The sequence below is a fragment of the Pollachius pollachius genome, assembly GCF_949987615.1.
Source record: "Pollachius pollachius genome assembly, chromosome: 2".
Taxonomy (NCBI): Eukaryota; Metazoa; Chordata; class Actinopteri; order Gadiformes; family Gadidae; genus Pollachius; species Pollachius pollachius.
The window spans coordinates 39,585,821-39,603,494 of record NC_136935.1 but is presented as its reverse complement, the minus strand read 5'-3'; the positions used below and the strand labels follow the sequence as shown (position 1 = coordinate 39,603,494).

At 43.5% G+C, this 17,674-nt stretch overlaps 1 protein-coding gene across 1 annotated transcript; it reads right to left on the bottom strand.

Moving 5' to 3' along the window:
• Nucleotides 1-3,891: 3,891 nt before the first annotated feature.
• Nucleotides 3,892-14,781, bottom strand: LOC307071355 (uncharacterized protein; the record flags this gene model as incomplete). Its single annotated transcript, XM_079730341.1, is given in 11 exon segments — nucleotides 3,892-3,992; nucleotides 4,098-4,227; nucleotides 4,309-4,357; nucleotides 4,604-4,875; nucleotides 4,878-4,897; nucleotides 5,076-5,201; nucleotides 5,537-5,698; nucleotides 6,005-6,152; nucleotides 6,496-6,540; nucleotides 14,450-14,536; nucleotides 14,743-14,781. Coding segments are annotated over 11 exon segments (1,179 nt in total).
• Nucleotides 14,782-17,674: the final 2,893 nt, after the last annotated feature.

Sequence of the window (17,674 nt, the reverse complement as noted above, 5' to 3'; positions counted from 1 at the left end):
ACAACCTTGGTTTTTTATGGCTTACTCTTAAAAGCAATTGTTAAAAACTTGGTTAAGCGTAACTTCAATGCTAATGGCCCTATAGTACCCGCGATGACGTCTAGGGGACCATTTACAGTACATATTAAGTTGACCATGGGAGGTGGACCAACAAACTGACCAACGTGTTATTGAGCTGTGTTGTCCCCGCCCCCTACATCAATCTTGTCCGATCGGCCCAACCGAACAGAAAGGACGACGTGTGCACTGACTGGATGTGATCAACATAGCACTACGGTGTAATGCTTTCTCACCTCCAACGTTTCCCATTATAGTTGAAAACAATTATTCATTAAATCAAAGGGATAGCACGAGGTACCTTTTATTTTTTGACACAGGATCCAAAGTCTCGGTTGAATAAAGAGATGCAAATGTTTATGTAATACAGTGGATAACCCAAAATCAAGAAAATATTCATTTAAAAATGCCAAATCAATCGTTACAACACAGCTATATCAAAAAGACATGATGGGTGCAAGCAAATAGGCACCAATAAAGTGAATGTATTTATCTGTGAGCATTTACAGTAGAATATGCATCAGGATTTTCAGCACAATACACAACAAGAAAAACAAATGTACAATGGGATATTTTCTTCTGTTCTGACAAACTATTGAAAAAGGCCTAGGTTTAGATATCAACGCTGATAAATATTATCATGTTAACTAACACCAACAATAATCACCTTTGGCCTCATAATAAGCTGCAATTGTTTTTAATATCACACCACCAATTTCTTTCCTCTTATACATGTATGCTACACGGATAAGAGCAGAAGTCATAATTGCACAATAGGATACCCTCAATGTACACCACATGTTCGCTAATATTACTTTAAACTATTCCACCTACAACCACGTAAGATGCTGCTAAAGAGTCTACTACTCACTTGCAATTCATGTTAGCGAACAGAAATGTTAATTTCTACATGGAAAAAATATAAAAAGTAGGCCATGTCCTGTCCGAACTGGGGTTTTATCTTCATTTTTTTTTCCCTTGTTCACCTAAACAAACTGGTTTATGTTTTACCATTTTAAAATGAGATAGTACAAATATAGAATAAATACGATCTGGAAAAAAGTTGAGTCAACAGTCCTTTGCAGTCATTTCTTAGCGAGGTAACAGTCTTACATTGGGCCTTGGCCTGTCGGTAGAAATGAAAGGGGAGATCATAGACGCACACACGCGCGCACACACACACACACACACACACACACACACACACACACACTTAGCTGCTAGAAAAGGCAAGAGAGAACAAACTACTTTGGCTGAAGTGTATTACTGGGCAAACTCAGTATCAGATCGGGGACAGCTAAAGTCTGCTTTCACCTAATCAGAGAACAATGAGCCGTTGTTCATGCCAAATAAAGAGCCACGTACAATCAATGAGCCATGCCCTTTGCCAAATACAGGGCAGTATTACGAGGTAAACTCATTTTCACAACCTCTTTTCACAAGTCCTTTTCTTTTTGTCAAATGCTCACTTGAACAAGGGAAAAAGGTGTGATTACTATTCTATTGCTAAATACTAGTTCTGCAAGTCTCGTGTGTGTACTTTGTACGGAGAATATTTTATAAAGAGACTGCTTAAGTGTTGATAGATTTTTGGTATACGAGTACATACAGCCAAACGGGAGACATACATAGCAGCCCAATGATGACATGATGTCTAACGCAAAATATATTATCTTCTAGGCACGATATACATACTGCAAGAGACAATATACTTTTAAAAGCCCAACCCAATGAGAAAAAAAGGGATTGTTGTGATACTTGATATTTACCTATTTCTTTTTTACAAAAATGTACAGTAGTGATGAAGCAGTGGAAATTAGAAGAATATTAGCCTATATGTTTCAGGCTATATTCACCTTGATTGGGACATCAGTGTCTCTTAAATATCTGCCTCTTCCGTCTGGACACATTTTCACATCCGGCCCTCGAGTCTTCCGTAAACTATATATTTTCGAGAATAAAGAAAAATCCAGGTGCTGTAGAAACTAATGATAGGAAGGTGAGAGGTAAGCTCCAGGCAAATTGTGATTCCTTAATATGGCCTCGGCATACGTTGCAATCAACTCAAAGAAACCACAAATACAAAATGTTCTCAAGCAAAGTGAGACGCTGCATGTATGTTTGTTTTCAAGGAGCCACATTAAATATTGTAACACGAATGCTCTCTTCTTTTTTTTTTTTTACAATTTCATTGTCTGCACGTTTTACCTGTGGAAATCATTCAGCTAAGTTCTTAAACAAAAAAAGATATCAATCATGTTTCATATGTTAAGAGCATGACCACAAGTACATGGTAGATCAGACCACTTTGTTTTCGGTGAAACATATTCCTACGAAAAAGATCACAATAAACACAGTCGAGATGGCTTTCCGAGTATCCTCTGAAGATTTCACATGCCAAACAAGTTTGATCGTAAACAGTCTCTCTTCTTGTCATTGCAAATGCATATACATTCATGTGGTAGATGTGGGTGAAAGCCGCGCTAAGAATGCCCGCTTTATAAACAGTTCGTGCCTCACAAAAACAGTCCATCATCACGGTGGAGGGGGAGGGGTGCTCTTAGTTTCAAGTTCCCCTATCTTAGCTATTACAAAAGTAACTCTGACACAATACGTTGAATAACTGTCAAATCGAAGAGGGATTGTAGTTCCGTTATAAAGCTCTGTCACCCAAGTAGATCTTTTGTTTGGTTTTGAGTCTTTCTTTTCAGTTCGGCCATCTTGAATGAGGGAGGAAAGACACAGTGTGCTAAAGACATGTAATTTAAATATGTAAAGTTGTTGTTTCTCTCCCGTAAGTGCTTTCATTATTGCCTCTGAAATAAAAAAGAAAAGCAACATAAAGCTGAACCTGATAGCGTAGTGTCACAACCGAACCAAAAGTTGTATATGGGCGATAGTAAACAAATTATTTGTTAAAGGCAAAATGCTTATTAATGCCATAATTCACAGAACCAATAAATTACGTCTCTTATCACCATGAAAACACGTTGTGGAACTGCACAATTTGGCAGTGATTTATAAAATGAATAAGTACATTTAAAAAATATTGGAACCCTCAATGTGGTCAACAGTCAATGCAACCAATGATAAATAAATCTAGAAAGTATTTCTGTTGTACAATTCATAAGTACACATTAACAGTCTTCCCTTCATCCTCAACAGATCATGTGTAATCTCTATCTATATGTTTCAGAGAAAGTTTTATTTTGTTTATAAACAACAGTCCATCTAGCCTCATTATAATACAATAAACCGACTTTTCAATAGCAATGGGTTTCAAACTTCGAGGATTAATCAAGTAAAGGAATCTGCTAAAGTGACTGGGCAGACACATGCTCAGCTGGATTCAAAGACAGAGAAGTTTGGAAAGTAAATCACAAAAGAAAATGTACGTATGTGTGGAGTGTGTGAGTCTGTATATGTGTTGTATGTGTGTCTATACGTTGTACTCCTTACTTGCAGTGAATTGAAGATACAAAATGGAGAAAACGGATATAAAAAAAGTGACCCCGAAGCCATTTCCTTACAGAAACCGGTCTATCTGGGAAAGAAAAGTCTAACGTTCATAAAAAAAAAAAAAAAAGCAAGTAAAAACCCACTTCCATATTACCCACTCATCTCCAGTCACCATTAGCAACATGCTAACACCTTCTAATTCAGCCTTTCAATTCAAGCAATTTTTGCAGGCTGGGCACCTATGAGCCTTTGACCCTCTGTTCCTCGACAGCAGAAGGTGCTGCTAGGCCCCGCAGGTAAACCGTCCCGACTGTCGCTGGGATTTTGCGGTACCTCAATTCTTCCTGGGATGAATCCTGTCACCAGACCTCCAGCTCACGACGTTTCCACGGTGACGGTGGCCTTGCCCGTCTTGTGGGGCAGCCCAGAGGTCGCGGCCGTCTCCGCTCGCTGATACGGGCGCCGGCCTGCCGCCGCTTGAGCACGGAGGGAACAGTCAACGCTGTCGTGCAGGACCTCCTCTGCCCCCTCCCCGTCTCCCAGCGCCCCCCCACCTCCTCCTCCTCGTTTCCCGCGGTTACCGCCTCCGCCCTTCTCCACCGTGGGCTCTTCCTCTTCCGTCCGCTTGATGTGGCAGCGGCACACCTCGATACCCGAGTCGCCCGTAAGCCTGCGATGGCGGAAGTGGTCTTCGTCATCTTCCTCCTCATCCTCCTCATTATCAAGATCATCTTCCTCTCCTCCTCCTCCTCCTCCTCGTTGTTCTTCCTCCTTCCCCCTCTGCGAGGCCACTTGCTGTTTGCGCTCGGCGTCGTAGCGCTGGTGCTCAAAGAACGCCACGCTGGAGGAGAAGAGGGCGTGTTTGGGGAAGGGTGAGGGTGGCGGGGGGAGGCCGGGGGAGGAGCCCCCCGTCCCGCCCCTCCGTCCAGCCCCCAGCGCACCCAGCGGGTCAGACACGACCAGTGGGCGGGCCGGAGGAGACACAGAGGAGGGGGCCGGTGGGGGGGAGGAGGTGGAGGCGGAGGAGGGCGGGGCCAGGGTGGGGGAGAGGATGAGGGGCGGGAGGGGGAACGCGGCCGTCGCAGACGACGGCCGCGTTCCGCCACGGGGCGGCCCGGTGTCGGGGGCGGCGCCGGGGAACGGGCCGGGCGGGAGAGGGGCCGAACGCCCGGGCCTGGTCGTCATGGCAACGGCGACGGCCCGGTCGGCGCCGTCCCCGGGGGTGGAGCCGCGGCTGCTGTCGTAAGTCTCGTCCGTCACCTGCACGGAGAAGGAGGTGCTGGAAGGGGAGGTGATGGAGCAGGACTCGCAGGAGCAGCTGGTGTAGTTATCGGAGCTTTGGGAGGAGGTCATGGTGCTCCTGGCGGGGGTGCGGCCGTGGCTGGGCGGGTAAGGGGTGTGGCTGGGGGCCTGGCTGGGCGGGTACAGCCCCTGGCTGAGGGGGTAGGGGCCGTGGGTAGGAGGATAGGGGCCGGGGTAGGGGTACGGAGGGCAGGGGGGGTGAGGGGGGTGGTGGTGGTGGTCCTGGGCGTAGGAGGAGCTAGGGCCTCCTAGGGCACCTCCTCCTCTCCCGCCTCCTCCTCCTCCTCCTCGCAGGGCAAAGACGGAGCTGTAGGGGGGAGGAGGGGTGCAGGGCTGAGCGGCCACCTCCTCGTACGACGGAAGTTTGAAGGAAGCCAGGAAGCCTACGCCAGGGGATTGGTCAGGTCAAAAACAAATATCCGCTGAAGTCGGTTCCACTAAACCCCCTTAAATACAGAGGTTACAAGCTTTGGCCGGCTCTTTATTATTTGGCTATTTGTTTACTTTTTGCACCTTTTTTTCATTTAGCAGAAGCTTTAATCAAAAAGCTACTAACCGGGATTTTCTTCAATGCTTGGCTGATAAGAAATATTTAAACAGCTTTTAAACATACTTTAAGGTTGACTTCAAACCATTTGTCAACTGACGTCAACTGACTTCTGCTGACGACTATCACAAATCCCTCAGACTACAGTGATACGAGGTGCTGTGTTCATACTTAGGTCCAGCATGGAGGTTGGGTAGTTGCAGGCGCCGTTGTAGGCGATCAGGTTAATTTCTCTCTGTCTCTGCTGGTGCTGGAGCCTCAGCTTTGCCCAGCGGTGCCGGTACGCACAGAAACAGCTGAACAGGATCACCACGGTCGACAGCAGCCAGAACCCTGCGGTGGCCGGCACACAGAACAGAGCTTAGCTCTCAGCCTGCTCCCAAACTCTCTGATGTTAACGGTAGCATAGCTTTCGTTTTTTCTATATATATCTCTCTCGCAGCATGAAAAGTACATCAACCATATATTGAGCTGGTTTGGTTACTTTGGACAAATGCTCATTTGATCTAAATCTTTAAAATTTCAAATGTTATAACTATAAGCATTAAAACAAACACACAACGTTTCAGCTATTTGCGCTTAGAAGCTTAGTTAATAGATGGTCACTTGGTGATTGAAGCTCATTTAAATGTGACCTACACCACAGTTCATAATAGTAGGTGCAGCAGCCGGTCTCTCCACAGCAATGGCCCGTGTCACAGAGGTAGCCGGGCTTGTTGTTCAACCCGGGACAGTATTTAGGACTGACCACGGGTTGGTTGCCAGAATTCCCGTGAAATGTCACCACCTAGCGAAAGAAACGCGACATTCAAATATATCCATGCCATTGCAAGAATAGCTTGAAGTAGGGAATTAACCAAATTAAATGACATAAATTCTAATCATTACTCTGTTTTATTGAAACTTTAATTAAATTAAAAAAAAATTGTACCTGACATTCGTCGGCAACGGTAAAAATGAGAATAATAATAAAAAATAACATAATAAGAAGCTATTGTCGTTTATTTTAATTGTATTGTAATTGTATTGTAATTGTGTTGTAATTGAATTGTATTGTAAACTGCATTGCATGTAAAAAGTCCCTAATCAAGCCTGTACTGGCGGTGCAGGCTGCGACCGGTGTGCCGTACCGTGGAAGACTCTGTGCCATCCAAGCCCTGCAGGGACATGGTCATCTGGGGAACACAAGGCACACACACACACACGCAGGGAAAAGCTGCCGTTTATATGGCTGACATTTCAAGATGGAAAGAAATGTCAAGGGGTTAAGGGCACGGTAAATACCAAAGATTGAGTGTGTGCAAGTGATTGAGAGAGAGGTAGAGAGAGGTAGAGAGAGGTAGAGAGAGAGAGGTAGAGAGAGGTAGAGAGAGGTAAAGACAGGTAGAGAGAGAGGTGAAGAGAGGTAGAGAGAGGTAGAGAGAGAGAGGTAGAGAGAGGTAGAGAGAGGTAAAGACAGGTAGAGAGAGGTGAGGATAGGTAGAAAGAGGGAGAGAGAGAGGTAGAGAGAGGTAGAGAGAGGTAAAGACAGGTAGAGAGAGAGGTGAAGAGAGGTAGAGAGAGGTAGAGAGAGAGGTAGAGAGAGGTAGAGAGAGGTAAAGACAGGTAGAGAGAGAGGTGAAGAGAGGTAGAGAGAGAGCGAGGGTAGAGTGATTCAATGGAACAAGATGGGAGGGCTGCAAAAAAGAAGGGTAAAGATGAAAAGAATGGCAGCCGAGACATGCTTAATTGACAACTGTGTGTGAAAGAGCACAAGATCAACACATAAGACATAATAAGACGCGTACTAGTCTATCCAATGGCCTGTTGTTTTAACCAAAAGACGACATTCTGAGCCCAGGGGGAGACAGAGCTGGACGGAAAGTGTCCTTTGAAGAAAGGGAGAGGAAACGAAGGAGGAGAAGGAGAAGGAGTAAAAGAACAAGAATAAAGAGAGGAAGAGGGAGACGAGGATGTGGCTGATAAAGGCTGCGTTATGGAGCCCACGTGATTCCCATGAAGGGACTTTCATTTGGCCTCAGTAGTGCCGAGCACAAGTGCCTCATTGTCGTCCTCCTCACCTCCGACTTCAACAAGCCGTCACGCCCGCGTGTTACTCTGCACGCGCATCGAGAGAGAAAAAGAGAGAGAGAGAGAGAGAGAGAGAGAGAGAGCAGGGGCCCCTGACCCACACAATGTGAGTGCAGAGGCCCCGGGTGCTTGCTCTGTGTGTTACACTGAGTTGAGTCTGCATCGAGGGAAACCGCAATACTTTTGTTAGCTGTAGCCGCTGGTGATGTTGACCGGGTGGTGAACCCAAGATAACACAAAACACGCTTACATGTACACAGGCATGGACAAGGGTGACAATTTATATACGCAAACACACACACACACACACAGACACAGACACAGACACACACACACACACACACACGCAAGCATGCAAACACACTAGGTCAGCACAATTAATTTCATATTTATCTAAACCACCAAAGCATTTTACTAATTGGGAAAGCTTCAAAAAACTATCTAAATTAAGATTTAATACACTGTTATATTCAAATTAATTAACAACCCTTTTGACCTCAGAAGTTGCTTTATAATTATTTTTTATGGACAAATTCGGCACAGCAGAATATTTTCATTTATCAATAATCTATTAAACACAATTTATAATCAAAATCACAATATATTATCAGATAAAATCAGATAAAATATCAGAATTGTTGTTGTAATCATGCAGACCAACCAGACACACACACACTGTCTAAAGTCCCAATGTCTACAGCCTACCTATCTAGAGCAAGAAGCTTGAGCCCAAAAATTGCTTTTTTGTAGCCAAATTACAACATTTGTCACGTAGTCCCACCCTCCAAAGGATGGATATTTACACATTAATTGTGTTAAGTCACGACACCCACAAAACGTTAATTAATACTACTGTTACTAAATGAACAAGTATTTCAAGCTAGTTTGGTACATCCTGGCAAGGCACCACCCACACACAACAAGTATTTCGTTTTTTTTTTACTTAAAATGTTTCAAAACCTTTTTAGTTATGGATCCATTTATCAGTCCGAAAGCTGCTACATCAATTTGTGCAGAACTTCTCAAATAAATCCCAAATAATTGATGAATCAAAGTATAAGCTACCTTTGGTTTCATGGGCTCAAGTTGCCAAACAGACATTCGTGAGCTCTTGGAAATAAGGATGTGATTGAAGAGGGAATTATATCTTCTGTTGCAGCATCAGGTCTTTTCATGTCTTTCTAATCCACATTTTAAGGTGTAATATATTTCCATAAAAGTGTCCCCATAAACATGCTGACTTGCTTGACAGAGAATCAGATCAAACCTTTCTAGCTTGACATTAAACACATTATGATTATTATAAAATGAAATTATAACATAGAGCATTTAACAGCACATATATATATATATATTTTTTTTTTTTATCCTTTGAGTGATCTCACTGGTTGGGGATTTCGAGCAGTCTGATTGGTTTGGGATGTTGAGTGATCTGATTAGCTAGGTTCTTTCAGAGTGATCTGATTGGCTGGGGATTTCGAGCAATCTGATTGGCTGGGGTTTTCGGAAGAACTGATTGGCGTGGGTTTTCAAACGATCTGATGGGTCCGGTTTAAGAGCAATCGAACTGGCTTCAGTTTTCGAGCGATCCAACTGGCTTGGGATTTCGAGCGATCGGACTGGTTCCGGCTTTTTATGCGATCGGACTGACTGAGGTTTATAAACAATCGGATTTGCTGGGGATTTTGAGTGATCGGATTTGCTTGGGTTTTCGAGCGCACAATGTTTGATGTTCACAGTGTACAAAAAAAAAGGATAGTAAAATATTAATTATTGGGCTAACTGTTAACCTAAGTGACCATCACCTGGGTTGTATAAAGTTAGCTAGGTAATTGGCCATGGACCTTGCTCTGAAACTAGCCTGGCATTGACTCAAGAGGGAAATGCTTGCAAGTGTTTTTTTTTGCGAAAACAATTAGATAACCGAAATCGGGTGGTGAGTGGACTAGCTAGCATGCTTTTTAGCAACAAGGCGAGCTACCTGACAAACATGATCAAACTTGATTTTCATTCTAGGTATGCGACTGAGTTTACGGCTGACCCTGATGGACAGTTATCTTTGATCGCAGCTTGACAGCCTGGTAGTCACCTTTAAAGTCAAGTAAATTTTTATTAAGACATGTTGAGCTATTACTATTAAGGGACAGAAAGGAAAATTTACTATTTCTCTAGCTACATCTAATATGCAAAATTAACTGTGTTGTAGCCACATGTTTGGGGCTTTACAATTATTTTTAAAAGTAAGCATTAGCCCTGGATACCATAAAAACTTCCCGAAATTAATATTTGGCTAGTTCATTAAAGAATAATAAGCCAGTGTTTTTATCAACAGCTCCTCTATTTAACCCAGGGCAGCCGGACTGCGGGTATAAGTTACACAGTTGTGGGGGGGCCAAGGCCGCAGGGGGCTGGTAGGGGGAATTCGGGGGGGGGGGCCCATCAGTACCTCTTGTATACAGGGCCCAGAATTTGGTGCTACGGCCCTGATTTAGCACAAGGGATAACCCTTTTTATGAATTACACAATAACATATTAATAATGATATATGCTATAACTTTATTTCAATATTAAATTCAATTATTGAATAAATTATTGAATATAAAAGTAGCAAGGCAGTGAGACAGTAAATAACTCTATTTAACCAACCCAGCACGTGTTCTGTCCTATAGTTACCCAGAGGTTGGATAAAAGTATTTATTTATTTTTTATCCCTGCAGATTTTTATAGTGTAGGGTTTTATCCAGATGAGCCTGTTGCCTCACACAAAATGCTTGTTTTTGTTCCAAAGCAGGAGCTAAGAAAAACATTAGCATGGGAGAGGAGTGCTCTTCATCAGCGGCTACAGTACCACTGATTGCATCAAGTGGACGCCTTAATGGGCGTGTCCCTATATCAGTCATAGGGAGCCTGTTCCAGGCTCCCTATGACTGATTAGGGCGCTACAGTCTTCTGCACTACTCTTCAAGGAGACGAGTGGGAAGTCAGGGGCCCTGATTGGAATGTGAAAATGATAGTTAGAAAAAACAACAATAACCATTTTTAGAGCATTTTTCTGAAAGAGAGGATCATTTACCTTAAACTGGAAGAACAGAGGAACAAGTGATAATTCAAAGAGCAGATACCTTATTCTGGTATAGGGTATCTGGTATAACAATATTTTATACATCTCAGAATTTCCCTTTGTCAAATGTGTAATTATCTGGATATTAAAAAGCTAATTGTTGAGTTTTATTCCCCAAGTAGTGGGAAAGGCCCAGTAACGCCTTTTCTCAGTGTAATTAATATTGTTGCTATGTTTCATAATAACACAATTCCGGTACGGTACTATTTCAACCGATACATGCCAGTTTATATTGGCAACAAACCAGGCGAGTTCAAACCTAGGGGTCAGCTATCCGCCGCAACCTTGCGCGTTTTAAATTCATCAGGACTATCACATGCCCTTTTATGTTTAAAACAAAAGTTTCCATTAGAAACAAATATTACAGTCCACAATTGGTTACATAATTGCGATGGTTCCTCAGGACATTTGTCCGTTTTCAGTGTCCAGCTGTGATAGGTAATATATTTTTCCATCTCAACGTATAACAGCTGAGTGTGAAAAAAACAATATTATAATGTATAAATATTGAATTTCACATGGAGTGGTAGTCAACTTCATTAGAGTCTATTAAATTTGTAGTGGTCTGGGTAAATGTGTGTGTAGATTTCCTGGCGCATTACGGATATTTGTCCTCACGGTCCGGAGTAGAGGAGGGGGGAGGGGGGGTAACTTTAATTTAAGTGCAGTCCCTTCACAACGCACACATCGCCTCTACATAGTAGAGAGAGTAGGAAAATCAAAATACTTGGAAGGCGCGCCACTAATTGGCTCAATTTCACGCTGGCTGAGAGACGATTGCTGCAGTGCAATGAAATGTTGCGGTCTCGAAAATGTTGAGCTATAGGCCTACAATTAATAATCAAATGATGCTGCCAAATTGTTGCTTTTCTCACAATCAAACAAATGACAGACGACATATAAATATAGGTGAAAAAGTCTGAATGGTGTTTGTCAACACAACAGGCCAGTTGGGGCAGCATGCTGCCCTGCTAGTGGAACCATAGCCCAGCTGTTGACATCATGCGTTCTCAAAGACAAGACATGCATGGACCGTGTTACCTCCTCGGCCTTCAACCCAAGGCAGAACGTCAGCGTTTTCTCTGGATCCATGACGAGAGACGGATACCGGCGCAAAATACAAAACAAGGTACGATACGTGACCCGGGATGTTATTATTCTGCTATGCCCCCATCTCTCTCCCACTCCTCAGCCGCGGCCTCCCCTCTCGCCATTCCTCCTCCTGAGCGTGAAAAACCCCGCCAGCATCCTAGATGCTGCTGTGGAAAAAGGCGCCAATCCCAAAACGTTATTTGGCTCAGACCGGAAACTATTCCGATGAAAACGTCACTACGGTCGCTCGCCTGATGTTTGTTATATTTACGAAATCGTACGCTCTACTATTTTGGAGATAAGGACGGGGATGTGTGATGTCATGTGTTTCCAGCCCACAAACTACTTGGGAAGGAGAGCAGCGCTCATGATTGGACAGAACGCATAGCAACAGCAGCAGATTGTTTTAATACTTTATTCTAGCACGCTGTCGACGTTCAGAAGATATTAATTCACCAGAAACGAAAATTTTGTAAATTAATCCAATGATTAGGATTATTCTATGCGATCAGAAAGTATTATAGTCGAATGCCTTTATGTTTCCTTGGCCGGTTGGTTCTCCCGCAATTACAACGTGATAATGTCCACAATGTTTTTTTCAAACAGGTTTTTCAAAATTAGTTATTCATTTTTATCAAGGATGATCTAATTGTCTACTGTTTAGGGTTATTGGCAGTTTGCCTACATATCGGATGATTTGTACCGCATCGAAGTTGGCGCCACCAGTTTTACACACACAAACCATCTATTGGGTTTGTTTGTCACTAGAGGGCAGTAGACAACCTTATATGGATGTTTACCGCTTGCCGTGACGTCAGGTTGAAAAAATAAAAAATAAATATTTTGAAATAAATTGAACTCATTATTATTTTTAAATTGTGTGTGCGTATACCTGCATGTTTATGTCTACGTACGGCAGGTGTCTATGTGTGTATGTGTGTGTGTGTGTGTGTGTGTGTGTGTGTGTGTGTGTGCGCGCGCGTGCGTGTGTGTGATAGACCTTTTCCCCCCCATCTCAATTCTTGTTTACTTGAAATTCCTGAGAGGGAAGCTTGGGTTTTTTGTTCATTAATCATAACCTGGTTGATCTGGTTAAGATTAACCAGGAACAATAGTGAGCAGGGTGTGTTTCTGAAGCAGGACTCCCACATGCAGGTATTGTAGCAATAGGTCAGTTGGTAGTTCTTCTAACAGCCTATACTGTTCGCCATGTGAACGGCTCATGTAAATATAGGCAGATATACATTTGCCTACGCCACCTGTTTTACATCTATAGGTTCACTACTGGTGGGTTTCCTTCAAACCAAGACTTAATTTCAAAGTATTAGATTCAGAACACAGCATACATGAACTGTCATTAAAAGCCATACCGAAAGTGAATCCAAGTAACTTTCAATCATTTTACAATCAGGTAGAGAAAAGATAAACTTGCATCAGACTTAAAGTTCAAAGGTTTGATATATGATCTCAACAAGGAAATTAAAGTTGGATGGCTGCTGAGTTTTACATTGTGTGGAGACCAGCGAGTAGCTCACACGATGAGTGAAACCAACACAATATTTCAGTCTTGCGGGGGAGGAAATGGTCCCTATAGGCCTGCACTCCATTGGCTAGAGAGACTGCACTGTGATGACTTTTTGAGAATGTGTCCATACTAAATTACTGTATAAATTAATTTGACATATTTGACTTGCCATATTTTATGTATATGCACATATATTCGTGTATATACAGGGACAGCATACATATAAGGCAAATTAGAAAGGAGACATGTGTCCTTGCTCTCTCTCTCTTTCTATCTCTCTCTTTATGTCCCTCCCTTTCCCTCTCTTTCTTTCTCTCCACCTGACTCTCTCTGTCTCTCTCAGTCTCTCTTAGTCTCTCTCTCTCTGTAATAATGCAACGCCTCACTGAAAAATGCCTTCTGCCTTCCTCTTCCTCTTTTTATTTCTCTCTCTTTCTCTGTCTTTCTCTGTCTCTGTCTCTCTATGTCTCTCTGTCTCTCTACTTAAATAATTAAATTACTGCACATCAAGATAAAAACATATTAGTGACAGGATTTTCAAAACTTCCTGATAAAAACCTGAATGTTTGTGTTTCTTTCAAGACATTGGAGAGCGACTCTCAGACGGCAAAAGAATAAGTTAACAATCAGACAAAAAAATCTTAAGACTCAAAGATAAATCAGGGTTCTAGTAATAGAACCGTATTCTGAAGCAATAAAGCTACAGTTATTCTGGTTCTTTACCATGGGAACCACACATCAAGATCTTAACACACATATTGTGGATCAATATGTGAGTTAAAACCATTAAAAACTGTTCACTCAAAAATACTACAAGCATGATTTAAATATATTGATTGCTTACAACTACATGGTAAGCGTCAATCGATATTGTGTTTGTAAATTGGCCAGTGTTCCACAAAAACACCCTCAGTGGTGGATTAAAGTGGTCATGGGCCCCTGGGCTACTCTTATTGTAATGTCTTTTTATATGATACATCTGTATCTCTACAAACATGTCAGTGTTCATAGAGTGGAGGTGTGGGAAGGCCTGCGCCAATAAAAACCACTTCACCAGTCCTTTGTCTCCTCCTTTCAGCCGGTTTGGCTTGGCCACATGGGAGCTTTTTTAGTTGGGAGGACTTTTTAGTCTTTTTCTTTGTCGTCACCCAACAATGACGGTATTTAATCTTCCCCTTAAGCAAGCATTCACGATGCGAGCATTCACGCACCCCTCCGTCAAACTCGATGACCTCCGGGTTGGTCACGGTTGGTCCATCAACCGGTGTCTGTCTACCGTGCAGCTCCCATGAGCCAGGCTGTCCGGAGCGGTGATTCCCCTGGACCGGGCCTTCATCCTGGACACGCTGCCACTGCCGCCAGACTGGAGCGCAACACCACGGCTGTTGTTTTAGATATGTTGGTGCTGTAGCATTGTTGTGGCTTTTGCGTTTTTGTTGTGGTTTTGATGTTATCGACGTTACATTGTGGTTGTTATTGGTGGTGTTGTTGTTGTTGTTGTTGCTGTGGATTGGGGGTTTGTCTTCTTTTTTTCTTTTGTGTTTTGTTGTAGTTGTATTGTTGCTGTACCTTGTGGTTGTAGACGTTGTGTTGTTGTGCTGATGTCATGGTCATTGTGTTGTATTTTTGTTGTTTCAAATGAGTGCACTGTTTGTTTTTAAATCAGTGTCAACCCTCTAACTCCATCAGAAGGTGCAGCCATCGGAATCTTTTTCGTGCCCTGATGTTTTTGGTGTTAAAGCAGAGGTAGCCTGGGTTGTCTACTGTTGGTTAGTGTCTGCAGGGGTCCAGAAAGCACTACTCTATTCTGTGTAAACCACAGAGAGAACAAAGAAGCACAGACAACTCACCACTAGAAACAAAATCAGTACAGCGCTGACTATCCCACGCTGTTTGTAACACGCTAACCACATGATGACAAGGCATGGCTAGGTCATGTGAGCAAGTCAGGTGATGTGTTGTGTGGTGTTTTTTCTGTCCAGTGGTCATTCTACCTCTCTCTCTCGCTCTCTTTCTCTCCTCTCATCCGTATTTTAAATGTGACTCATCCGGGGATAAGAGGGAGAGCACACGTGGAAATCCTCCAAACAAAGACATAGTGAGAATACTGAAAATAACACTTTCAATAATAACATGGATTATTAAAAGAATCTCGGGAGGTTTTATTTATACACACGCACATCACTTTTTTTTTAAAACTCTCCCTTGCTTCCAAGTCGGCAACCAGCAGACAAAATCAAAGGAAGCCGGAAACTTTCTAACGTCACGTAGATCTACATGACGTGCTCGGTCGCTCCTCTGTACTTTGTACCAAAAAGGAAAAAAAAAAGAAACGAGCCAGACAGGAGTTCTGGGGAATGAAAGAGCTCATGTGACTTTGTTATGGTCTCTGTCTTTGTCTTTGACACTGAATTACAATACCAAAGACTTCCTCTCTCTCCACGTGAAACCCCTTCAAGCTACCCTCCCAACCAAAGCCAAACACCACAAACTGTCTGGCCTTGCAGCCCAGCGAGGATCCATGACAGGCCCTGGCTCGTCGGCCCAAGTCACCGTAATGAGGGTTGTAAAGGCCCCTCGACTCACAGACGGAAACACAGGCACAGAACAAACACACACACACACACACACATGCAAAGAACCCGCTCGTGCATATAAACATATACATATACACGCACACACAAATATTTACATGAATGAATGGACGTGGTATCACATACACAAACAAACACATGCACGCAAGAACACACATGCACACACACATGCAGACAGAACACACACACACACACACATTCGCAACACACAAGCCAGAGCCCGGACAGATGGACACACATATACATGCCCCAAGCATCAATGTCACTCATAGTTACCTTATGGCTAAGGTTAACCACCAAAAACACTCATAGGACCATAAACAGTTGAGCCCTTCCATGCAAAGTGCTTGGACATTGTATCCTATGCAAACATACATGGACATATCATAAACCATATATACCATATCACATATCACTGCCACACCCTTCGAACAAATCTAATTATTTTTGGCTTGATGGCTGCATCACATGCATGATGATGACGCGAAACAGACGTTTCCTTAGACAGAAGCCAATCAAACATCCCAAAGTTAAGAGATAAGATAGGTGTTCTAAATATCTTCAGACATGCTTAATAGCTAATAATAACTTGCTAGCGATAGCATGTGAGTGATGCTCACATGACCTACAAACACAAACACCGCCCGATAAACGTTCCGGCATAATGGAAATAAATACGGTGAGTAATAATTCTAGAGGAAAAAAGAAGCCCAAAACGATTAATTCCCAGTGGTTACTGAAGGGAAAAAACGCTGTGGAGTGTTCTGAGATCTGTGTGTTGGGAGTGTTGGCTATGTTTAAAATCTATCAGTCCCAAATCAACTCTCAAAGGGAGGACAGAAACTGGCCCCCACAGTTAATTGATGGCCATGATTATGGCCAGGCTTGGCTGAGCTGTTGGACAGAATTGATTTATAATGCAATGAAGAGTAGTTGTGTGTGTGTTGGGGGGGGCATGGGTTGGGAACTCAACCACATGCCAAACAGAGAGTGAAGGAACCTAACTCAATGAATGGAACAGAAATAGATTAAATCAACCTGATTTTAGCAAAAGAAGCCAAACAAAAGTACATTGAAGCCTGCTCTACGTATAAATGGTTTTCCTTCACTTCTCTATTTTGGTGTCCCTCTTCCCTCTTCCCTCCAAGGCCGTGGTGGCTCATCGTCTGGGGACGCTGTGTTGACACAAGCTCTTTGTCTGAGAGGTCCTGAACAGAACAAGAGGTCCCAGGAGAACCTCTGGGATAGACGGAAAACACAGAGGACTCTGCGCGTCAGGCCAGTGAAAACACAGCGCTCCGGACCTCTGGACGTTGCTGTCGCTGTTGTTGTTGTTGTTGTTGTTGTTGTGGTTTGCTGTGCTACAGCTACAAACAACCGCAGTGTCGATTAGTATGGATCAACTTGTGCCGCCACGGCAACAGTTTGAAGTAAAACGTAGAGAAGTGCTGCAGTATGGAACTCAACTGAAATGTTGTATCTTGGTCATTCATTACAAATGAGAATAATTGTATCATGCCTTTCCTCCCCCCACACACACAAGCAGGCACATGTGCGGAAAGCTGAAAGTCCCACTGGCCGAAAGTTACAAACAATTCAATTTCAAGTGGGCAAGTCAAAACCCCCTTCCTCTCCCTCCCCCTCTCCTCTCTCACCCTCTGTCTCTCTTTATTTGGTTGCCAGAGACACAGTGACCCAAGTCCTGCTCCTTCCCCCCCCCCCCCCCCCCCCCCCCCCCCCCCCCCCCCGCACCACACCACACACACACTCCCCCTTCCCTCTCACAAACACACACACACACATCCTCCTCCTCCCCCTAACACACCCCTCTTTATGCTCAAGTTCATGCACTCCCCCCCCCCCCCCCCCCCCTTCTCCATAGCCCACCCTCCCCCTCCCCCTCCCTG